Genomic DNA, 25191 nt, shown 5'->3' with positions numbered 1-25191 from the left:
AGAGCAGCAGGCAACAAAGTCCAGGGAATCCAGCTCATAGCTATCTCTGAAACAACACCTTACATTATTCCAAAGGCAGTCACTTTCAGGTTGCCAACAACTCAACTTATTTATAGGAGATTGATTTATACACTTAACCCAATGTGAGAGGAAATATTTCTAATTATATCCAAACATCTTTAATATGAAGGGAATTATGCTTGGAGACCTTCACTGCCAAAAACACGTTTCGCCAAATATGATTTAAGAAAGAGGAGGAGGCGACGTGTTTTCCATATTTGACCCTATAAAAGTACCCTGGGGATGAGTATGACTTGTCTTTCCTCATAAAGCTTCAAGGTAAGTGTGTGTGAGGACAGGGCTCTGTCTGAAGGGCCAGCAGGGATGCCTGGCTGCCCGCATGCATGCCACACATCCTGGCTCCTGCTGCCCCTGGGAGCCCTTCCAGCGAAGCACCAACTTACTCCGCAGCAGTTTTAATTAGATGTTTTGGTGTTCCCAGTCATTTCCTGCTTCTCAATTCAGAATCATTCTTGCTACTGTTGGGAACTGTTCACATTTAATCAGAGGACATTTGCTCTTTTTCTTACAGTTCTGACCCACTTCAAGGTTACATCTCCAAGGTAAGGCACTGGCTTGTTTTTCTCATTCCTTGCAAGGTGTAGGAAGCCTTCTGCAGTGGTTTGGAGAGTGGTTGAGGGAAAGGGCTACAAAATAAAAGCATTTCGATTTCATGGCTGTTCATGCTTCCCTGATCAGAGGGAGAATTTAGAAACTGGTTCTCATTAATCAGTATCTTTTGCAATAAATACAATGCTTCAGGAGTTTTTAGATACACTGTTTTTTCTATTTCCAGCATTGCAGATTATCTTTTAAATAATTCAATTACAATATGCAACACAGCATTTCACACCATTATCGCTCATTTACAGAGAAAATATAAATGTCCTATCCTATACTACAGCTCTTACCACTGTATATAATATAAAAAACCCTTGAGATGCAGTGTTACTGGATTAATAAAATGAAGTGAATCTTTGACTTGAAAAAGTGGTTGAAATCTGCATGCTGTTTCACACTCTGTAAAATGAACATTTGAAAAATATATGATACGAAAAATGATTGTAAGCATTTTTAGTAGGACAAAGGATTTTTTAAAAATATGTTTTGCTGTGGACCATTTTTAAAGTCTTAATGAATTTGTTACAATATTACTTCGGTTTCATGCTTTGGGTTTTTAGTCCTGAGGCATTTGGCATCTTAGTTCCCCAACCAGGGATCGAACCTGCATCCCCTGCACTGGAAGGCAAAGTCCCAACCACTGCACTGCCAGGAAAGTCTAGACAAAGGATTTTAATTGTGCTATCCAAACCACTGTGGTCTGAATAGAAAAATATTGAGAAGACTACTCAAGTGCTTTGAGTTTTTCTCAATAAAATATCTTTTCAAAAATTATAAAATAGGTTATATATGATCCTTATTGACAGGATTAATGAAAAAGTGACAAGAGACAGATTTTGAAAAGAAAAAATTTCCTGAAATTTTTATGAGAATACTAGCAATAAAGCAAGAAAACTTAAGTAATCACTAATATCTTTGAGAAATACTAAAGACAGGTGGAGAAGCTGATTTCTCAAAATTATGGCACAGGAACAAGAGTAGTGGATGTAAAAACAGGATATTTTTAACTGAACAATGCAAAACAAACCTCCTCACATTTATGCTTTCCTTTATTATTAGGTGGTCCTTGTAAATTCCAAATCTATAATGAAAAGGTTTTCACCATGCACTAAATAGTTCATATAACTTTAGCAACATAGTTGTATTGATCTTTTAATTTATAAAGCCAACTCTGGGGCTTACCCACACCCAGCATGTGTTCTAAGAGGTGTGAAGGATGCTGTAAAGGAACATAGTCCCAGTCTCCAAGGCCCCTGTAGTCTGATTGGAAGACAAGAACTACAGGTGAAAGAGCCCGAGAAATCCTGCTGTCGTCTTAGCATTGTGTCTGTATAAGCTGATGATAGGTGGCTTTCTTTTATGCAAAAGAAACAGAGAAAGGAATTATAATATCGTATAGAAGATGAGCCAGAGCCAACAGTCTCTTGCCAAATTAAGTATCGGTCAGCAATGGTACAGAACACAGAGGCTGACATTTCACCTCCAGCCAAGCCAGGGAGGTAGTCATACCCAACAAGATGCTAGCGCTCAACTTGTCAAGGAATAAGGTTGGTTGTTTTCTTTTTTTAAACATGAATCTAATGATCGAGTTTCTGAATTTCTGTAATATGTTTTCTTCCTCTGCCAGGCAGGGTCTTTGATTGGGCTGCCATCAATAACCTGCAGCCATGAGTTCAGACCAGGAAATGGCTATTTTTGGGGAGGCTGCTCCTTACCTCCGAAAGTCTGAAAAGGAGCGCATCGAGGCCCAGAATAAGCCTTTTGATGCCAAGACCTCAGTCTTCGTGGCGGACCCTAAGGAGTCCTTCGTGAAAGCGACCGTGCAGAGCAGGGAAGGGGGGAAGGTGACAGCCAAGACCGAAGCTGGGGCGGTGAGTAGAGCGTCTGGAGGGGATGCGATGGGGCCCCACTGCCCGATAGGAGAGCCGACACTTCTTTACTGATCTGGCTCCTCCTCTTTGACTTGACAGACAGTAACTGTGAAAGAAGACCAAGTCTTCCCCATGAACCCTCCCAAGTTTGACAAGATCGAGGACATGGCCATGATGACCCACCTGCACGAGCCCGGAGTACTGTACAACCTCAAAGAGCGTTATGCAGCCTGGATGATCTACGTGAGTTTGTTCTCATGGACTCTGTTCATGCAGGCAGTTAACATTTTGAAAACCAGTATTAATGTCCTCATGAAACAATCATATTCCTTTTTTTATGGTGCAGACTTACTCAGGCCTCTTCTGTGTCACTGTCAACCCCTACAAGTGGCTGCCGGTGTACAATGCAGAGGTGGTGGCGGCCTACAGGGGCAAAAAGCGCCAGGAGGCCCCGCCCCACATCTTCTCCATCTCTGACAACGCCTATCAGTTCATGCTGACTGGTACGAGCCTTGACTGTTTTTCATACAAATTATTTCACCATCTATAATCACAAAATGGGGAAGCTAAACCATAAAAAGACCCGTAGAAATAACCAAATCCAAATGCAAGCCCCCTAGTTGCACACCAAAAGTGAGGAAAGAACAGGCATGCACATACTGTCAAGTGGGGGAAAAAACCTCGGTTCTCCTAATTCCACCTCCACAACTTTACCAGACCACACTGCTGCTTCAACCCGATTAAGTTTAATCTGTTTACAGTCTCCTTGCTGAGAAACACATGATTTATTTTATATATTCAAGTAACAAAAAAGGTTAAGTTAGAGCTTAATAGTATTATCTGAACAGAAATGAAAAATATACGTTCAATCATTTTAGCACCCAAGTTTCTTGTTGATTTTGAATTAGATGGTTTAAGAAATGTTGTTATGTCTTTAAAGTTATCAGAACCCATTTCAGAGATAGCAGCCTCTCTCTGAATGAAATGGTATTGGGGGACTACAGCATTCAAATGGAAGCTGTTACTGGCCCCTCTCCAGAGGACTTTATTCTGATTAAGGCATCCCCCCTGTCTGTCTTTGACCCAGTGGCCTACTCTGGGAAGCCTGATCAGAGTTAGTGTTGCAGTCTGGGATCTTGAGACAGACAGATGTGTGTTTGTGTGTCTGTGTGAGATTGATCTATTTGGAAACTAAATCTCAATCTTGGCCTGATTAACACTATTTGGAACTATGAAATATAGCCCGAAGCCTTAGTGCACTGTGTATTTCTCAGTTACATGCATTTGTCCATGAAGAGCAGGCCATTGGAGCCTAGAGATAACAACTAACAACTGTACCTCTGGAAAGAATTGCTCTTTCCTTTAAGCCAGGACACACTATCTGCGGAGTTCAAGGAGTTTAAAATGTGGCCACATTTTAACTTTTCTCTTCCCCAGCTTGAGAGTTATAACAACATCACATGTACCTTTATAATAATATACTGAAAAATTCTCCTGGACATGACACTTACACTCAATGCCCTCAGTGCTCCCCGTAGGAAGTTCTGTGTAAGCAACTGGTAGATAAGCTGATTGTCCACTGTTTTTCTTCTAGATCGGGAGAATCAGTCTATCTTGATCACGTATGTATTATTATTTTGACACTTCAATTTTATTTTCACTGGGAAAATGACTAATCAAAGGAATAAATTAGTTCATGTCCCCATATTAAACCAATGGCAAATCAGCCAGGAACTAAATATTATTATTGTTTATTATAGGGTTCGGATTGCATGCGAATGTAAAATAGCAATGTCCCAAATTATATCATTTGCTAGACCAACCTTAAAAGTCCCAGAGCTTTCCAGGGATTAGATGTAAAGCACTATGTCCACGCATGGCCAGAACCCAGTACTGGACAGCAAGCATATATACCTTCTAAAAGCTGGACACTTTGTGAATATTACCAGTGGTTCATTTTCAAGGCTTACCGGAGGAATGTCTAGTCCTTCAAAGACCTAACTTGGGAGTATCTTTAGTCTAAGGAAGCAAAAGAACGCATGCATTGCTTCAGAGAGTTTTTACTAATCATTTCATTTACTACATAATGGTTGAGTAGTTGCTTCTTGGACTCCTCAAGCCCTGGCCTCAGCACATAAAAGAGAGTCTGATACATTTTAAGCACTCAAGAAGCAAGTGCTGCATGATTAATGATTGAATGTCTCAGCTTTTCATCAATGCAAAGCAACAGAAATAATATGAGCTACACACGGGCTGAAGAGAAAAACCTAGGGGCTCTGACAAAGACATATAAAGACAGGCACATTGGATAGTCAAGGGTGATAAAGGAAGCAGTTTCACTTGTCATAGAGCTTAAATTCTCACATATATTTGATAACTGTTTGACAGCGGAGAATCCGGGGCAGGAAAGACTGTGAACACGAAACGTGTCATCCAGTACTTTGCAACAATTGCAGTCACTGGGGAGAAGAAGAAGGAGGAACCAACTTCAGGCAAAATGCAGGTGGGTCTGGTTGCCAGGTCAGCATGTGACCTGGGGTAAGAAACTCCCAAGCCCCAGATGTGAACACTGCTCTTTGCCTTGGCAGGGGACTCTGGAGGATCAGATCATCAGTGCCAACCCCCTGCTGGAGGCCTTTGGCAACGCCAAGACTGTGAGGAATGACAACTCCTCTCGCTTTGTAAGTTTCTGGTCACAGAAGGGTGTTCTTTAAGATGCCAGAGAGGGCTGTCCGTGTTGTTATTTCAATCTCTTTTACTGTGTGCTTCCAGTTTTATATATAACATCATCTTTTTCACTTGCAAGGGTAAATTCATCAGGATCCACTTCGGTACCACAGGGAAACTGGCTTCTGCTGATATTGAAACATGTGAGTAACACAACCTCCTAAACAGGATCCAGAGTGACAGTGATGGATTGGAGGAACATCTTACAGCTCATACTGGGACTGGAGCCTGTGCAACACCACTCACTGCCAAACACGCCCCTGGGAAACGCTAGTCTAACTAGAGCCACTGGTGTGCTTCACCCACTTCAGTCAGGGGCTGCAGAATCTGCCAGGAGTTGCTGGGCTTGTCAGAAGAATTCCAGTCTCACAAGACATTTCAAATTTTTCTAAGAAAAGACTAAGCTTAGGGGTGCATTAGTTGGGTTTAGTGTATGAGATTTCTTCCTTAGTGTGAGCTTGATAAATCTTGCTCTTAGTAATAACCCCTCTGTTATAAAGTGAGCAGAGACCCTGAGGAGGCACATGTTATCATGAATCAATTATACCCAAAATGTCAAGGATCCTCTGCATGAGAGGTGAATATGTCTTGAGCCAGGGAACATGAGTTTTCTTCAAGAGGTGGTAAGAGTAACCACAGTGGTAGAGACAAAATTACGTGGTACCTCATGGGACCATTCAGCTGAAATCACAAGGGGCCAATGAAATTTTTAGTTCATGACCCCATGATCCAAAGTCACTCCAAGAACTTGATCAGTTTTCCCTCTAATCCCATGTCCGCTTGCCATTGCAGATCTTCTGGAGAAGTCTAGAGTCACTTTCCAGCTGAAGGCAGAAAGAAGCTACCATATTTTTTATCAGATCATGTCTAACAAGAAGCCAGAACTAATTGGTATGCAAGAGCTTAAATGTATTAAGTTGAAAGCTAACATCTTTATTAGTCCCTTCTAATGTAAAACATACACCCTAAATTCTACGTACCCAGAAATGCTCCTAATCACCACCAACCCATATGACTACGCCTTTGTGAGTCAAGGGGAGATCACAGTCCCTAGCATCGATGACCAAGAAGAGTTGATGGCCACAGACGTAAGTTTCACATGCAGTTTTTAAAATGAATTGTTATATATGGGAATGACAGTGACAACCCTGCTGTAGGTGTGGTTCAGGACACAGTACAGAGTCTCCTAAATAAGTGAGTGTCTTATATCCCAATTCTGTCCTCTCATCTCTCCTGGCAGAGTGCCATTGAAATCCTGGGCTTCACTTCGGATGAAAGAGTGTCCATCTACAAGCTCACAGGGGCAGTAATGCATTATGGGAACCTGAAATTCAAGCAAAAGCAGCGTGAGGAGCAAGCAGAACCAGATGGCACTGAAGGTACCAATGAACCCCCAACTATGTTGAATGAGAGAATATAGGCAAGTAAACCGACTCCAAGCTCATGTCTCCCTTACACCTGAGCATCTGATGGACACACAAAACCCCACATAGCAGTGATTCCCTCCTTACTCTGCCCCTAGGTGTTATGGGGCCACAGTAGGTCATGCTGGATGTCTGAATTGTGTCTCTGCAGTTGCTGACAAGGCTGCCTACCTCCAGGGTCTGAACTCTGCTGATCTGCTCAAAGCCCTCTGCTACCCCAGAGTCAAGGTCGGCAATGAGTTTGTCACCAAAGGCCAGACTGTAGAACAGGTAAGTGCACAGCCTCTGTGAATCACATCCTTCCCAGGCCTTCACATCGTGCCTTTATTAATGGCAATGATCATTACTCTGTCCATGAAGGTATACAATGCAGTGGGTGCTCTTGCCAAAGCCATCTATGATAAGATGTTCCTGTGGATGGTTACCCGCATCAACCAGCAGCTGGACACCAAGCAGCCCAGGCAGTACTTCATCGGGGTCTTGGACATTGCTGGCTTTGAGATCTTTGATGTGAGTAAGCTGAAACTTAGCAGGAGGAAAACTTATAAATCTTTCCGCCACAGTAAATGTTTAAAAAGATCCATGAAAATAGCTACACTACAAACTGAACTGACACATGAGAGGCGATCAAAAGTCCAGGAAAGGATATCAGCTTTGGGATGAGAGCGATCTGGGCTCAAACTGCACCTCTGTGAACTTAGATAATGAAAATAGTATTGACCTCAAACAGGGTAAATTCACCTAGGACCTGTATAGAAAGCTCCAGATAACACACTTATTTCTCTAAATCTTTTGCCATCGTAAGATTTCTGGATTTAAAGACCTAAGCACTGTCCCCCAGAACATAGTTTAGCATTTAGCAAATGATAAAGAAGGCAATGAGGGTGCCAATGGCACAAAAGATGGCCATGGGGAAGATGATGACAAATTCAAAGCACAATCCAGAGAGTCTCACCCACCCTCCACGGCCAGTAGAGGGGATGGAAATGGCATGGTAAAGAAACTCAAATTCATCTGCCTGAGACAGAATACCTCCCATACGGTTTACCCAAGTCTTCTCCCCAACAGCAGTGTCTCAGGTGTGTCTGATCCAGAGGTCTCATTTCCACACCTTTCTCTATGAGTGCATTCATGGACACTGGATGAGATTTTCTGGGTTTAGGAACAAAAGCATTTCCAGAAATCCTCAACCCAACATGGGAAGAAAGGAATAATCTGGTACCAAGCAATAATATGAAGAGTAATCCACAAGCCTTCAAATAAGAGTGCTAAGGACAGTGCAAACCTGCAACCTCTTCCCATTTCCCTCTTATCCCATCCCCTGGAAATCTGCTTTCTGCCTGTATGGATGTACCTATTCTGGACATTTCATGTAAATGACATCATACACTACGTAGAGCTTTGAACCTGGCTTCCTTCGCTCAGCCTACTATTTGCAAGGTTCACCCGTGTCTTAGAACCTCTTTGGCTTCTGTGTATGGGGACATTGCTCTGAGTCAGGTTGTGTTTTCATGCAGGGAGCAGTTAGGCTAACTATGTAAGAAGAGTCCTTTCAAAGAGAAGCTGTTATCACAAGAAGAATGCTCACTTCTTTTTTCTACTTCTTTAGTTCAACAGCTTTGAGCAGCTGTGCATCAACTTCACCAACGAGAAGCTGCAACAGTTTTTCAACCACCACATGTTCGTGCTGGAGCAGGAGGAGTACAAGAGAGAAGGCATCGAGTGGGAGTTCATCGACTTCGGGATGGACCTGGCCGCCTGCATCGAGCTCATCGAGAAGGTTCGCCTTCCTTTCTCAGACCACGGGTCCCACTGCTGACCCGTATTTAGAGGAAAATCACAAATCTCACTGCACACTCGGGTAAAAGGTTTCTATTGGTAACTAAGATCAGGGAAGGTCCTTTGGCCGACTCTGAGGTAGATGATCTGGTAAAAGGAGACTGAGTCTTGCCTAGAGTCCAGAACTCTACCCTCCCTCATAGTCTGATGACAAGTCTGATTCTTAAACCAGCTCTCCTTATTAAAGGGCTCCGAGGAGAGCATGATTCACTTATTTCTGTCAGTTTTGGAGTCATTCCTGCTGGCATTTGAAGGCGGAGTTCCTAGTACTTTAAAGCAGGGGCTCTCAGTTGTGCCAAAGACCCCACAAGTACTGAGTAAACCTGCACATCCCCCTAAGCTCACTCCTGGAAATCTTCTGGGGAAAGGGTGGGGTAGGGCCTCAGAATCTGCATTTTTACCAGGTGTCTCTGACACAACCCACTGGCAAGTCACACTTGGAGAAACACTGCTCCAAGGCCTGGGGCAAAGACACAAACTCCACCAGAGGTCCTTCCTTGTTCATCTTACTCTCCATCATATCCCAGAGCTCAGCACACACCTGGGTATTGATAGGCACCCAAGTAATACTTGCCATTTAACAACTTCTGACCAAAGAAATCAGTTTTCACTAACTGTAAAGAATGATACGATGTACTTACTCAAGTAGGATCAGAATGCTACCCACTATTTCTGCAGGCAGACAATTCAAGTGACATGTTTCTCTTCTTCTCCCAGCCTATGGGCATCTTCTCCATCCTGGAAGAGGAGTGCATGTTCCCCAAGGCCACAGACACCTCCTTCAAGAACAAGCTTTATGAACAGCATCTTGGAAAGTCCAACAACTTCCAGAAACCCAAACCTGCCAAGGGCAAGGCTGAGGCCCACTTCTCCCTCATTCACTATGCGGGAACAGTGGACTACAACATTACTGGCTGGCTGGACAAGAACAAGGACCCCCTGAATGAGACGGTGGTCGGGCTGTACCAGAAGTCTTCAGTGAAGACTCTGGCTTTCCTGTTCTCTGGCGCAGCATCTGCTGAAGCAGGTAATTAGCAACAGAATTCATGCTTATTGAAGGTATAAAATAAGACAAAGAAAGCCTGTACTATGAGTGCCTGTGGTTTCTCTTTCCTTCAGAGGGCGGCGGTGCAAAGAAAGGTGGCAAGAAGAAGGGTTCTTCTTTCCAGACTGTGTCTGCTCTTTTCAGGGTATGGACTCCGTTTTCTCTAATTAGATTCAGGAAATTAAATCTGAATTTACTGTGTGGGGAAGGGGAAGTAGTCTTGCAAGTATTCTAGAACTGAATGTAACTCAAGGAGCCCGAGCAGCAGAGGTAGTAGCGCTGAGTCTCTCAGGAAAGTTTGGGGCAACTTGGAAGAGACAGTCAGCAGATAGGAAATACAGGTGCCAGAAGGTCGGACTCAGTATAAGATGGTAACATTCAATATTGGGGCTGGGAAATATAGTCATTCGACACACAAAAGGTTCTTCTTAGAAAAGCAAATCAGGAGATTTTCTTGAGTTTCTGGGGGCATCTAACTGAGGTAGAGGCTCAGGTGCATCTTGGCACACACCTAAAATGAGTGGATTTTGAAAGGTGAGGGTAGAAAAATAGTGGTAGGATTTGGAGGCTGTTCTAAAAGAAGAAAATAAGAAATCAGAAAAGGTGTGCTAAGAAACAGCTCTTAAGGAAAATGCATTTATCTTTTCAGAATTCTATCTATAATAACTGAAGTTCCAGTTATTCTGAAAACTCAGGATTTCCATAGGGTGAATGATCTCTCACACTTGGTAATATGGCTGTCCATTTTCTGCCAATTCCCGGAAGCAGGCATTATAAGACCCTTTTCTATGAAACCAGCAGTGGGGCAAAGCTATGTAATTATAAAGAATAAACTTGTGCTAGAGAAGCAGATACAATTGAAAAGTTGGGAAAAGAAAGAAAAGGGTGAGTTGGAGGAAGACTCTGAATTTGTAAATCAGATTCCATATCTCGGTAAAACATAATGGGTGGAGTATTTCCATATGTTAATATGCCATAAATTTACAACATTTACTAGGAAATTCAACAGGAATGAACAACCACTTCAAAAGCAAGTTTATAATGCACAAAGATAGGGAAAATAGAGCTATTTTCAGAGGCAACCCTTGGCAAATTCAATCTAGATACTATTCACTGGAAGTAAATGTCATGGATGGTGACAATTATGTCTATAAATATGAATGTATAAAAATGCTGCATTTTAAACAAGATATGCATATGGGTCCACAGGAGAATCTGAATAAGCTGATGACCAACCTGAGGAGCACTCACCCCCACTTTGTACGCTGTATCATCCCCAATGAAACTAAAACTCCTGGTAAGGCACATCTGATACCCAGACAAACTCCAGCATGACTTCTCAGGAGATTATTCTATGGAAAACATATCTTTTTTTTAGGGGCCATGGAGCACGAGCTGGTCCTGCACCAGCTGAGGTGTAATGGTGTGCTGGAGGGCATCCGCATCTGCAGGAAGGGCTTCCCCAGCAGAATCCTGTACGCAGACTTCAAACAAAGGTCAGACTTTCTCACTGTGAATTATTTTACAAGGTTCTTGTTATTAATTTTTCAATGAAATAAGCCTATCCTTTATAACTTATGTTAAAACTGGAAAAAGCAACAAATTTAACAAGTTCCATATTGATATACCAAAAGTTTGACACCCTTTGAATATACAAAGAATAGATAAAGAGGTAGATATGATTACTTGGTTATGTGTTAGACTACGCAACCTTTCAACTGTTTCTATAGTAAGGCAGAAAGAGTTCTTGTTGGTGACAACAGCTATATCACTTATTTGTTTGGCTCAAACAGATACAAAGTATTAAATGCAAGTGCAATCCCTGAAGGACAATTCATCGACAGCAAGAAGGCTTCTGAGAAGCTCCTTGGGTCCATTGACGTTGATCACACCCAGTATAAATTTGGTCACACCAAGGTAATAGTCTCTAAGGCCCACCTGGCACTATGTCTGTCCCTTTGGAGTCTGTGTAAAGTTTCTGATCTGCAACTCTGGCCATACACAGGTCTTTTTCAAAGCTGGTCTTCTGGGGCTCCTAGAGGAGATGCGAGATGAAAAGCTGGCCCAGCTGATTACCCGAACCCAGGCCAGGTGCAGAGGGTTCTTGGCAAGAGTGGAGTACCAGAGGATGGTGGAGAGGAGGTACTATATGGGAAACTTTCTAACCCCATCAGCCTATACCCTGTAATTCTGTTTCCTGTTATACTTGACTTTGAACATTTCTGCTCCTATCACAGAGAGTCCATCTTCTGCATCCAGTACAATGTCCGTGCTTTCATGAATGTCAAGCACTGGCCTTGGATGAAGCTGTATTTCAAGATCAAGCCCCTTCTCAAGAGTGCAGAGACAGAGAAGGAAATGGCCAACATGAAGGAAGAATTTGAGAAGACCAAAGAAGAGCTGGCTAAGTCAGAAGCAAAAAGGAAAGAACTTGAAGAGAAAATGGTGACTCTGACACAAGAGAAAAATGACCTGCAGCTCCAGGTTCAGTCTGTGAGTATCAGAAGCCATTGTCTACTATCTGATGCTAAAATTCCAATTCAGCAGCTACAAGGGGAGAGTCTAGATGGCACCTTATTGAGGGACTGATCACCAGTCTTCCCTAATTCCCATCCTCAAAGTGTTCCATAAAATTTCATATGCAGTATTATGAACAGCTCTGTCGGAGGATTCTGCGCTGTTGAGAAGAGAATAATAAAAGTGATTTTCCTTTGCCCCGGGTGTTTTTCCTAGCAGAATACGGGCAGGAAATAAAGTGATCTTTGCTCCCTAAGATTCCCCCCATTGAAAAATGCAAATAAGAACAGTGAAGAAAGAACAATATAGACAGTGAAGAGGGTGGAGACTTTATGATGAAAATGTACCAACTGGAAACCAATATTGTGAATTTTTAAATCTATGGCCCCCTGGCAACTTCCCTCTCAACTATCTCTTTAGGAATCCTCCAGTACCTGAAAAAATAAGATCATTGCCAAGATAATGGCAGCACTTTCTATAAATAGTGTCAATTATGCAAAGCATGAGTTGATGCTCTTGTTCTGATGTCCTAAGAAATCTCCAGAGGCTTGGGAAGAGATATTTGATGAACACTACTGTCTATCCCATTTCTGTGACTCAAATGACAAGGAAATTTCAGCTGCCACCAATGAAATCAACAACAGAAATATTAAAAGTTACTGTCTAGTTCTCTGAGTTCAGAAGGGAATCTACATTGCTTCTAGGGAGTGCACATGTTTTAGACACATAACTAGAAAAAATAAAAGTGAATTTTAAATACCTGGGTTGGCACTGTGACTTCCCTTGTGGTTTATGGAGTCCAAGGTTTTTCAAACTGGGGACAGATTTATCATGCCTTCAAAAATCAAGGGATAACTACATGGGAATTAACTCCTCTCAGTATAATATGCTCCAACCATTTCTTTTTTTTTTTTTTTTCCATTTACTAAACCTTTCTGGAAAATAATACTAAATAAAGACAGCTAACTGAAATTATGGGAATCAGGTTTGGGCTTCCCTGGTGGCTCAGATGGTAAAGAATCTGACTGCAAACACCGGGAGTTATCATGTAGGGGAGTAAAAAAACTTCATTGACCCTCTTAGGGTTCCTTGGCTAGGTCTGAAAATTAGACTGACAAAGATAGATTGATAGGAGAAAAACATACAAACTTTATTTAACTTTTATGTATATATGTAAGCCTTCATAAGAGAATGAAGACCCAAAGAAGTGACCAGAGCATGGAGCTTTTATACCTTTGAGACAAAGAAATGATAAATACGTGAAGAACTGACAAGACAAGGGGGCCTGGACTGGGGTAGTAAGTGGTGAAGAAACAGAAAGATAAGAGTTAGTTTAACAAGATTTGTTTATACAGCCTTCTCAGCCCTAAATTCCCCATCTCTTGTGATAAGAATACCTTCTTTCCTCCCAGTAGAGAGGGAACCTTCCACGTAGAAGGTTAATGACTTGTTTCAGGGAAAGGGGGCAAGACGAATAGTTCAGAGCGGTCTTCCTGTTTCTGCTCTTTTCTCAAACTCCTTTAGCTTAAGATATTCACTGTGCCAAGGTACCATATTTTGGGACAGTGTATCCTGAAACTCATCATTAATAAGTTTATTTTATTATAATTTCACCAGGAATTGTAACTTAAATTCCTTTTTAAAAATCTCCAGTGCCTTAAATACCCAATAAATATTTCCTAAATGATGGAAAACTAATAAAAATTAACCTAAAGCTTTAAAGTACAATTTACTTGTTTGGTTTCAATTCTTAATAAAATCTGAAAAGGTCCACAGAACAAGACCTAAAAGTATCTACCATCCCTTCTCAGGAAGCTGATGCCTTGGCTGATGCAGAGGAAAGATGTGACCAGCTGATTAAAACCAAAATCCAGCTGGAGGCTAAGATCAAGGAGGTGACTGAGAGAGCCGAGGATGAGGAAGAGATCAATGCTGAGCTGACAGCCAAGAAGAGGAAACTGGAGGACGAATGTTCAGAACTAAAGAAAGACATAGACGACCTTGAGCTAACACTGGCCAAGGTTGAGAAGGAGAAACACGCCACAGAGAATAAGGTATGAAATATAGTTCTATACAGCAAATAGAGACTCTGCCATCTAATTATGTTGCTTTACAGCAGAGGTCATCTCTTTCTTAACCTTTCTAGGTGAAAAACCTCACAGAAGAGATGGCAGGTCTGGATGAAACCATCGCCAAGCTGACCAAGGAGAAGAAGGCCCTACAGGAGGCCCACCAGCAGACACTGGATGACCTGCAGGCAGAAGAGGACAAAGTCAACACTCTGACCAAAGCGAAGACCAAGCTAGAGCAGCAAGTGGATGATGTAAGTTTAGGGCTGTCGAGGACATTTTCTTTGAAAGTAAGCTAAGCAATTCTTTGACTCAACATTATTTATATTCAGCTTGAGGGATCCTTGGAGCAAGAAAAGAAACTTCGCATGGACCTAGAGAGAGCCAAGAGGAAACTGGAGGGTGACCTAAAACTGGCCCAAGAATCCACAATGGATATAGAAAACGATAAGCAGCAACTGGATGAGAAACTCAAAAAGTGAGTATGAGAGAATACATTTGTAAGCTGCTCACTATCTGGATCTCGAAAATATTGCTTCACAGCATACAGAAAAAAAAAATAACATCTTTGACTTTTGATTTAATGAAAATGGTCCATTTCTGACTTGTAAAACACCCACTTAGCACTTCCTCATCACCAGCCATACAAAAATGTTCAGTTACACATAGAAAAGAAGACTGGCAAGAGGACACGGCGTGAGCTAACATGCTGCTCTCCTCACAGGAAGGAGTTTGAAATGAGCAATCTGCAAAGCAAGATTGAAGATGAACAGGCCCTCGGGATGCAGCTGCAGAAGAAGATCAAGGAGTTACAGGTAAGTCCATGGTTTCCGTCAGTCTCATCCATCCTGACAGAATTACCAATGAGCTTAACGCAGCTCACAATGAGCTTCTCCCCACCTCCAGGCCCGCATCGAGGAGCTAGAGGAGGAGATCGAGGCCGAGCGGGCCTCCCGCGCCAAAGCAGAGAAGCAGCGCTCAGACCTCTCCCGGGAACTGGAGGAGATCAGCGAGCGGCTGGAGGAAGCTGGCGGGGCCACTTCCGCCCAGATTGAGATGAACAAGAAGCGGGAGGCCGAGTTCCAGAAGATGCGCAGGGACCTGGAGGAGGCCACCCTGCAGCACGAGGCCACGGCGGCCGCTCTTCGCAAGAAGCACGCGGACAGTGTGGCCGAGCTGGGGGAGCAGCTCGACAACCTGCAGAGGGTCAAGCAGAAGCTGGAGAAGGAGAAGAGCGAGATGAAGATGGAGATCGACGACCTGGCCAGCAACATGGAGACTGTCTCCAAAGCCAAGGTACAATCATGATTTAAGTCTTAAAAGAGATTTCTATGGGACAGGTGAGAGCAAGCCCTTCAGGAATCATTAGCAACTGGCAGGATGAGGCTATGACAGGAGGCTAGTGGCAGGAAGGGCTAACCCCAGTGTGATGGGGAGGAGTGTACCCTCTTACATGAGACTAGCTGTACCCCAAGACTGTGCATCCTGAAAACTCAAGTTCTTTCCAATAAAAAAATACAATTCAATGGTATATTTTGAAATTTTAAAAATACCTCACCTTGAATAGGCTCTTTGTTTTCCCCTTAAGCACAAATACATAATTTGCTTCTCAAAAAAATTTCATGAGCTGAATCATTCACTATCACTATTCTCATATCACAGATAAGCCAACTGAGTAAAGGTTTTGAGTCACAAGGCAATTTCGTGGCAGTAGGTTTAGACTGTTACGTTTTGACTCTTTACATCACAGTTTAAGGCCTCAGTTGGTTTTGTTTGTAAAGATAGCTTATTCTCAAAGGAAATGAGTACAGCAGCTCCTATGGAATCCCAGGATTACTGCAGATTTCTATCATCCAAATACTTGAGATGATGCCAACTACTACTTTTTGAATGCAGGGAAACCTCGAAAAGATGTGCCGCACACTAGAGGATCAACTGAGTGAACTTAAGACAAAAGAGGATGAGCAGCAGCGGCTGATCAATGACCTAACAACTCAGAGAGCGCGTCTGCAGACAGAATCAGGTGGGCATCTAGTCCTGACTTTGAATGACCAGTTTACCTTGGATTCTCAACTGGCTGATAAACCCTGCACCGAGTTACTTGAGCTCATGGGAGGTGCTGCTAATATGAACACCTTAGCTACCACCAGCTTGGATATGTATTCACCAATGCAATGGACATGAACTTGGACAAACTTTGGGAGATTGTGAGGGATAGGGAGGCCTGGCATGCTGCAATCCACGGGGTCACAAAGAGTCAGACATGACTGAGCAACTGAACAACAACAGTATTTACTTTTACTTTTCAAAATGCTTCCGCACGTTAATTACTTTTTTACCCTCATTAGTCTGTGTAATGTTAGCCCCATTTTAACGATGTCAGATTACGGTAGCAGAGAAATGACCTGTCCAAGAATGCTTACTCCAGTCTTTTCCCTGAAGTCTTGACAACTGCCAGTAACACCACAGTTAAGTAGGGAACTATTCAGGACCACAATCTAACCAGGAGCATGCAAGTGAGATTCAAAGAGTTCTGATTATCCAAACTAGAGAGTCTCTGCATTTACTCCTCCCTGTACGTACCAACTTGTCCAACTTTCTACCAAAGTTCTGCCTCCCCAAGTAAGAGGTAACAGATGGAAATTGCTTTATGGGTCATTTGAACCAGTAAAGCAATGGGTAGATCAAATTGTTGGAGAACCACTTTTACTCTTTCATAGTCATTCAAATATTGTTCTTTCTAGAACAAAACTCAAGTAAGGCTTTTATTATTGTTATACAGGTGGTAAGTACATTTCATAAAGAGAAAAAATTATGTTCTCAAAGCATCAAAATGCCCCTTGTAGTTTCTTTTCCTCATTACATGTTTGCTCCTAGTAATCCAGTGGTATGAAAAAAATTGGAAGTTGTGATTCTTATTAAATGTTAAAGAGATAAGGCTTCCAGGTGATCTGTTCAAAAATGGTGCTGAAAGTGTTTTCCCTCTTTTTAACATAATACATTTGACCCTCGAACAACCTGGGTTTGAAGAGTGTGGGTCCACTTACACATGAATTATTTTCAATAAAAATGTACTATAATACTAGATGATCCGCAGTTGGTCGAGTCCATGGGTGTGGACAGAGAGGGCTGACTGTAAAGTTATATCTGGATTTCTAACTGCTCAAAGGGTTGAAATCCCTTGGATGTGCAAGGGTCAACTGTATAGTATATTTTCAAATTATGGTGCTTAAAGAATGGAAGACAAACTTAAATGACACTTGGTTTAGGAACTGATTTGTTATCCACAAACCAATTCATTCTTGGGGTGGAAGGAGACTTGACTGTCTTGATATAAAAACTCTTCCAGGATTTTTCTTTGAACATCAGTTCAAAGAGTGCTGCTCAAAGTCTCCTATTTTCCACAGAATAAATTCTGTTTCGGTCAAGTTTCAGAGGAAGGTAAACTAGTACAACACCGTTGCCGTAGACAAAAGACACTGGAATGCTTTTTGTTAGTCTGATTTATATTTCTTTTCACATATTTCTTCATCAATTTCTACTGTGATCAAACAATTTTAAATATCTCCTGAAATCTTTCCTGTTGTTCAGAAGAGTGTAATCTGCCTTAAAGTCTTCCCTACTTCTGATTTTCACACAGATGTGCTCACCAGGGTTGAAGTAGAAATTCGTGGTTTGCTGTAATCCACACTCTGCATCATGTTTCAACCCCAGCTCCCTTTCCCCTGCTCCAGGTTGTAACTTGGGAGTTTTAATTTCCAAAGTAAGGTTGAGTTTTCTGGTTCTTGGTCTTTATAGGTGAATTCTCACGCCAGCTAGATGAAAAGGATGCACTCGTTTCTCAGCTCTCAAGGGGCAAACAAGCATTCACACAACAGATTGAAGAACTGAAAAGGCAGCTGGAAGAGGAGATAAAGGTTAGCCCTACTTATTGCTGTTGTTGTTTCTGTCATTATACTGCCTTTTAAGGTTCTTTTCTGCTTATTTCTACAGATTTTCTTCTGGTGGCCTACAGGAGCTTAGGGACTAAACATCACTTTAAAGATAATAAAATTAAGTCACCAATTGCTATGTTCTCAGGCCAAGAGTGCCCTGGCCCACGCCCTGCAGTCCGCCCGTCATGACTGTGACCTGCTGCGGGAACAGTACGAGGAGGAGCAGGAGGGCAAGGCTGAGCTGCAGAGGGCGATGTCCAAGGCCAACAGCGAGGTGGCCCAGTGGAGGACCAAGTACGAGACGGACGCCATCCAGCGCACGGAGGAGCTGGAGGAGGCCAAGTATGTTCTAGGCTTACTTAAAATGGAAATAGAGGTAACAATCGAAGTGCACCTGATATTAAGTACCATATGAACAAGTGTCCATTGCTCCCCAAACAAAAATTTAGGAATAGATCATACATGATATAAACTTAGTCAAGTAAAACAAATACTCTAGGTTATCTGGGGAAAGAAATTAAGTTAGAGGGTAGAAGGAAGAAGGACATGGGCAACAGGAAGCTGAATGATTATTTTTTAAAAAGGAAACTTGTGATGTCATCATTCCTACACAGGTGTATATAGAGTAAGAGTCAATTATACTGTTCTGAGTTTCTCCTCCTTCTTAGCCACTAATGGAAAAATTGATCCAAAGTGATAGGTATGTAAGAGACAAGAACATCTGGCTTTAAACCACAGGTCCCCCTTTTGAGATGTAAAAGTACAGCTACTTGTAGACGGAAAAAGAAATCTATTGTTAAAGACTAAAAAGTAGACATTAAATTCTGCAATAAGAAAGAAAACATTCTTATATAAAGATTTAAATGCAATTAAAAGTTCAAGACTGAACTTAACAGGGAGAATCTTATTCTACAGAAAGTTTAAGGAAGGGATCTGCTTATTCAAGAAAAAACTTAAGCAGAGATCTAGTCATTTATCCTGTGAATAATGTACAGCCAGACAGGAATGATAATGTTTTAGTGGATGCCTTAGAAGAGTACCTGTGTGAGCCTTTATTTCACATTTTAGGAAGAAGCTGGCCCAGCGTCTGCAGGATGCTGAGGAACATGTAGAAGCTGTGAACGCCAAATGCGCCTCCCTTGAGAAGACCAAGCAGCGGCTCCAGAATGAGGTTGAGGACCTCATGATTGACGTGGAGAGAACAAACGCTGCCTGCGCAGCCCTGGACAAAAAGCAAAGGAACTTTGACAAGGTAACTTCTGCACCAGTTTCTGCCTCAGCAGTCACGTGTGACTGAGGACAGCTGGTCACCTTCCATGTGCCTATTCAAACCATCCACGGGCTGTGCTCAGCAGCTCCTGCCATAAGTAGGTAGGGAGGAAGGGGGACTCCTGTGGCTTCTACTCTCCTCATTCATAATTATTTTTCAGTCCCCAACCATCTCAACTCTGTTTGAAAGGTGCCAGAAAAAATGGTTTCATCCCATCCAACTTTCTCCACCAATTTGCTGACCATTTCTTGCCCCTCAGATCCTATCAGAATGGAAACAGAAGTATGAAGAAACTCATGCTGAACTTGAAGCCTCCCAGAAGGAGTCTCGCTCCCTTAGCACAGAGCTGTTCAAGATCAAGAATGCCTATGAGGAGTCCTTAGACCAACTGGAAACCTTGAAGCGGGAAAATAAGAACTTGCAACGTGAGTACACTGTACCTTTTCTTCAACAAAGAATTTGAAAGAATGTTTTCCTCACTGAATGAATTTTTAAATTTTTTTCACCAACAGAGGAGATCTCTGACCTCACAGAGCAGATCGCAGAAGGAGGGAAACGTATCCATGAACTGGAGAAAGTAAAGAAGCAAGTGGAACAAGAGAAGTCTGAAATTCAGGCTGCTTTAGAGGAGGCAGAGGTACACATTTTACTGTACACTCTAAAACCATTTTGAGAGCAACTGAGATCGAATACATGCAAGAACAGGTGAATCAAGAGAAAAGAAAAATAATTTTTACTCTGTAATAATAAATATGAGGATTGAAAATTGACCATGCATACAACAAACATCACTGGACATCAGAAACTATGTGCTAGATAACGGAGAAAACAAAGATGAGATCAGGGCCCTGAACTCAAGGGCATGAGCTAGCTGGGAAGATAGAATTACACAACACCAATAACTCCACATTGCAGAAATTTCTGTGGAATAAAGATGCATTATGGTAGCACAAAGGTAGAAGCTAATTCCTATCTCCAGAATACTAAACACTTCCACTCCCTGCTAACGTCACCCCCTTGCTGTTGTTAAGGCATCTCTTGAACATGAAGAGGGAAAGATCCTGCGTATCCAGCTGGAGCTGAACCAGGTCAAGTCTGAAATTGACAGGAAAATTGCTGAGAAGGATGAGGAAATTGACCAGCTGAAGAGGAACCACGTTAGAGTCGTGGAGTCCATGCAGAGCACGCTGGATGCTGAGATCAGGAGCAGGAATGATGCCATCAGGCTCAAAAAGAAGATGGAAGGAGACCTCAATGAAATGGAGATCCAGCTGAACCACGCCAACCGCATGGCTGCTGAGGCCCTGAAGAACTACAGGAACACCCAAGCCATCCTCAAGGTAAATGGGTTCAGGAGATGGTCCCAGTGCAGGTGGGTGACTGCAGCCCTGAGAACGAGGTGTCTCAATGATCGTTCATTCCACAGGATACCCAGATCCACCTGGATGATGCTCTGCGGGGCCAGGAGGACCTGAAGGAGCAGCTGGCCATGGTGGAGCGCAGAGCCAACCTGCTGCAGGCCGAGATCGAGGAGCTGCGGGCCACCCTGGAGCAGACGGAGAGGAGCAGGAAGATCGCAGAGCAGGAGCTCCTGGATGCCAGTGAGCGCGTCCAGCTCCTGCACACCCAGGTGGGCAGAACAGAACAGCAAAAGATACTGGAAATGAAAATCTTGCTCAAATCGTCATATTATTTAAAATTTATTCACAGTGTTATATGGGGGGTTAAAGCTTAAAATATGTAATATTTTTGAATTAACAAATATTTTTATTAATATGAACTATGACATTCAGAGTGGACTGTCTTGTAAAAATATATTGTCAACTCAGGTAATTTATGGAACAAGAAGGGATACTAATTAGTTACATTAATTAATTAGCTTGTTGGTTCATTAGAACATTGGACACCCTAATTTTGCTCTCATGTATTAATATTTCTAAATTTGGTATTTTAACCAGAACACCAGCCTGATTAACACCAAGAAGAAACTAGAGACAGACATCACTCAAATCCAGGGAGAGATGGAGGACATTATCCAAGAAGCTCGCAACGCTGAAGAGAAAGCCAAGAAGGCCATCACTGATGTGAGCAGAGGGCCACCCTGGGTGCTCAAGCTAGAATCTTGATGGGCTGTCAGCTCTCTGAACTGGTTTTACTGTTAATCAGGCGGCCATGATGGCCGAGGAGCTGAAGAAGGAGCAGGACACCAGCGCCCACCTGGAGCGGATGAAGAAGAACCTGGAGCAGACGGTGAAGGACCTGCAGCACCGCCTGGACGAGGCTGAGCAGCTGGCCCTGAAGGGCGGGAAGAAGCAGATCCAGAAGCTGGAGGCCAGGGTGGGTCTTCTGATCAGCCTATTCCCATCTCATTCTAATCTAATGCTGATTTTTTTAAGAACCTCCCACTGTTAGATGATGTGGGGCATACAAAGATTCAGAAGAGATATTCTTTGTAAGAACTTTTAAAGGGGGTGACTAGACTAAGGCATTGTATACTACATATAAAGCAGAGTAAAAGCAGCATTATGGTTCATCTGAAGAAGAAGGAATCCACTGAGTGAATGGACCACAGTAAACATCTCTAAAATACTCATCTTGCAGGTACGTGAACTGGAAGCAGAAGTTGAGAGTGAACAGAAACGCAATGTTGAAACTGTCAAGGGTCTACGCAAACACGAGAGAAGAGTGAAGGAGCTCACTTACCAGGTAAGGAAAATATCCTGTCTTTGCTTTCCCCTCGGCTACAAGGGATCAAAAACCAAATAAACAACAAAATGGGATGGTATCTGTGCTTTCAAGAAACTCACTCTTGGAAATATTTCAGACTGAGGAGGACCGTAAGAACATTCTCAGGCTCCAGGATTTGGTGGATAAACTACAAGCAAAGGTGAAATCTTACAAGAGACAAGCTGAGGAAGCGGTGAGTTCAGACCCCCTCGGGGTGATGGGGCTGCCTCCTGTTCTCAGATATATCCAAGCCAATTTAGTTCAAGGGGTGAAAGAAATAAGGGTGAAATAAGGAAGGATCAATGAAAGATGATTCAATGAAATGTGAAGAATGAACAGAAACCAACCACTTGATGAGATAGCGGAGAGTGTTCTAGGAAGGAGGAACAGCAATGCACATTTGTTGAGTGGGAAAGAGCCTGGTCTGAGAGGTGGAAAGAATAGGGGAACAGCAATAGAGACAGCCCGCCCTGGGCAGGGGGTGGGTCATGGGGTCTTCTAGGCAATGATAAGAAGTCTGGTTTTTATCCAAGGTACAGTGGATCACTGGGGAAGCCACAGCAGGGTTTAAGCTGGGTTGGTCATGCCCTGATTTATATTTTTAAAAAAAGAATTCTGACTCCTATTGGAGAATGGATAGTGAGACTACACTATTAGGTACAAGAAGACATTTTAGGAGGATTTTCAAGTGGTCCAGTGGTTTGTGGAGAAAACAGAAGTAGAGAGATTCGAGATACATTTTGGAGGTCAAAACCAGAAGATATACTAATAGGTTTTGCTTGGAAAGACAGAGAAAGGAAAACAAGGGTAATTAATCAGATTTGTGATTTGAGTAACTAGGTACATGACATAAATTTACTAAAATGAGGAACTAAGGAAGGAACACATGCAGGCCAAGAAGGAAACAGGAATTCTGTTTTGGAAACATTGTTTGAGATACCATTATATACACACAAGTGAAGGTGTCAAGTAAGCCTTTAAATATCAAGTCTCAGACGGTCTTGGTTATAGTCCAACCACTAGATCCTCAGCACTCCACCTCATCTCATTTCTTCAGCCTGTGAATTATCTGAAATAATAATAAAAATATGAACTTCCCAGGTATAGAAGTATAAATAGATACATACCTAAATATCACAAATTAGTTCCTCTGACCATCTCTGGTTTTGTTTTTCCCCTGATCTCAGGTCTGAGAGACAGAGAGAGAACATTTCTCTGGCTCCTACTCTTTCATTTATAAGCGGACCATCTGGGGTTTTTCTCAAGTTCCATTTTTTAGTGACTCAAAGTTTTCTAAACGTTCTAAATTGGAAAGCCTTACTTTGGACAGTTCTTAATGAGCCTTTAAAAAAAGAATGACTACTAGAGACTAAACTAGAACTGGCCTTCTCAAATTTACTGCTATGTGTTCAAATATTCATATAATCAGGGAACACATAGACTGTTTTGGCAAACAACTTCCTGTTTAATTTTTAAACTGCATTAAGTGGCAATAATTTATACTCAAGTGACAATCATAATTTACAGGGCTTTCCTGGTGGCTCAGTGGTAAAGAATCCACCTGCAATGCAGGAGTCACAGGAGATGAAGGTTTGATCCCTGGGTCAGGAAGATCTCTTGGAGAAGGGCATGGCAACCCACTCTAGTATTCTTGTCTGGAGAATCCCACGGACAGAGGAGCCTGGCAGGCTACAGTCCATAGGGTCGCAGAGTTGGACATGACTGAAGTGACTTAACATGATGATAATTTATAGTCAAGGGTACTAGCTTGGTATAGTACAAATTGTATACATGTATTTTTAAGAGGTCTGGGTCCATTCTCAGAATTCTGGGAGGTAAGGGGAAAGAATAAGAGGCTGAAAAGCTGGCATATTTAGCAGTAGTTCTAAGATGTCTAGATGTTATAAAAAGAGAACTTTTAGTTAGAACACTTTGGAGACAAATGTCACCTGTCCTTCCTTGCTACCCATGACTTCAGAAGCATGAGAGAAGTTAATTTTTTTTTTAATGCAAGAGCATTTCTCTAAGCTAAAAAAAGGTGTGCTAGAGTGAACCATTTTTAAGTAATAAGAAATTCAAGACCCACTGATCTAAGAAACTAGAAATTTTGAACTTTCCCCCCTCTTAAATGCATTTCCATTTATTCTCAGGAGGAACAATCCAATGTCAACCTCTCCAAATTCCGCAAGCTCCAGCATGAGCTGGAAGAGGCTGAGGAACGGGCTGACATTGCCGAGTCCCAGGTCAACAAGCTGCGGGTGAAGAGCCGGGAGGTTCACACAAAAATCATCAGTGAAGAGTAACTCATCCAAATGCTAAAAAGTGACCAAAGAAATGCACAAAATGTGAAAATCTTTGTCACTCTATTTTGTACTTACGATTTTTGCAGATAAAAAATTTATCTGCAAACAATTTGTGAGTCTCTTTTTTACACTGTGTCAATTTATCTTTTGGTGTCACAAGGAACAAACATATTACTTATAACTTACGGAGAAGTATTTAGTCACCAAAAATAAAACATGGAATGAGCAGCCAAGCCAGTCCCTGTTAGGAAGAGCCCTAAACACCACATGGCCCTGTGGGAAGAGCAGGTGAAGCCTAGAGGCAGATCTTAGACATTCAAAACAAGAGTATGCAGAGCCGAGTGGAAATCGCAGCCGGCAAAGCATCAGCTAGTTATCAGGGAAAAAGGATTTCTCTTAGTGAATTTACTGACCTTCTTCATAAAACGATAGGAAATCCTTGATCCTAAGACTGAGAACAAATAAAACAGCAATTACCTACATAAAAAAAAAAGGTTGAAAAAAAATTGGAATAGACATGCAAAAGTATTTAAAATGCAAACTTTATATCCACTAAGTTGGGACTAGGACCCCTTGAGAGGGAAATCTGTTTTATAGATTTTCTGGCACTGTAGTTTTTTCGCTACCTACAGATGTTCTGTTGTTTGTTTTATTGAGTCTTCTCACTTGTTAAGAATGAATATATTTCAGTAGTTCCATCTCTTTGGAAATTTCTGTACTTTTTATAAGGCTTTCTCCTAGTACTTCTACTAGCAACAGAAGGTCAATTTATATTTCCCAAAA

At 42.2% G+C, this 25191-nt stretch overlaps 1 protein-coding gene across 2 annotated transcripts; it reads left to right on the top strand.

The window, feature by feature from the left end:
* Positions 1-212: 212 nt before the first annotated feature.
* LOC138447474 (myosin-1) lies at positions 213-25191 on the top strand. 2 transcript variants are annotated; one of them, XM_069603412.1, is made up of 40 exons: positions 213-339; positions 593-623; positions 2309-2552; positions 2652-2795; positions 2899-3055; positions 4147-4174; positions 4941-5055; positions 5141-5233; positions 5359-5422; positions 6072-6170; positions 6264-6367; positions 6520-6658; positions 6855-6973; positions 7064-7213; positions 8313-8483; positions 9260-9569; positions 9662-9732; positions 10797-10884; positions 10966-11083; positions 11381-11504; positions 11593-11729; positions 11825-12080; positions 13916-14158; positions 14251-14427; positions 14506-14651; positions 14898-14988; positions 15080-15469; positions 16070-16196; positions 17972-18090; positions 18254-18450; positions 19177-19360; positions 19638-19803; positions 19891-20015; positions 20410-20718; positions 20805-21008; positions 21337-21462; positions 21545-21715; positions 21980-22084; positions 22203-22298; positions 24256-25191. In XM_069603412.1, the coding sequence occupies exons 3-40, from the start codon at positions 2349-2351 to the stop codon at positions 24406-24408; spliced, it is 5820 nt and encodes a 1939-aa protein (XP_069459513.1). In that variant the 5' UTR covers positions 213-339; positions 593-623; positions 2309-2348; the 3' UTR covers positions 24409-25191. The 2 variants fall into 2 exon arrangements, with proteins under 2 accessions (XP_069459513.1, XP_069459512.1); XM_069603411.1 differs by lacking the exon at positions 213-339 and having other exon boundaries at positions 352-623.

This window comes from Ovis canadensis, chromosome 11, assembly GCF_042477335.2.
Source record: "Ovis canadensis isolate MfBH-ARS-UI-01 breed Bighorn chromosome 11, ARS-UI_OviCan_v2, whole genome shotgun sequence".
NCBI lineage: Eukaryota > Metazoa > Chordata > Mammalia > Artiodactyla > Bovidae > Ovis > Ovis canadensis.
Note: the sequence above shows the minus strand (reverse complement) of the source record. Positions and strands in the feature narration are given on the sequence as shown.

Coding starts and splice junctions, on each gene's coding strand:
- LOC138447474 (XM_069603412.1), top strand. CDS start 2,349: ATGAGTTCAGACCAGGAAATGGCTATTTTTGGGGAGGCTGCTCCTTAC. Junction 9,570..9,661: donor CGCAGCATCTGCTGAAGCAG/GTAATTAGCAAC, acceptor TCTTTCCTTCAG/AGGGCGGCGGTGCAAAGAAA. Junction 20,016..20,409: donor CTGCTTTAGAGGAGGCAGAG/GTACACATTTTA, acceptor GCTGTTGTTAAG/GCATCTCTTGAACATGAAGA.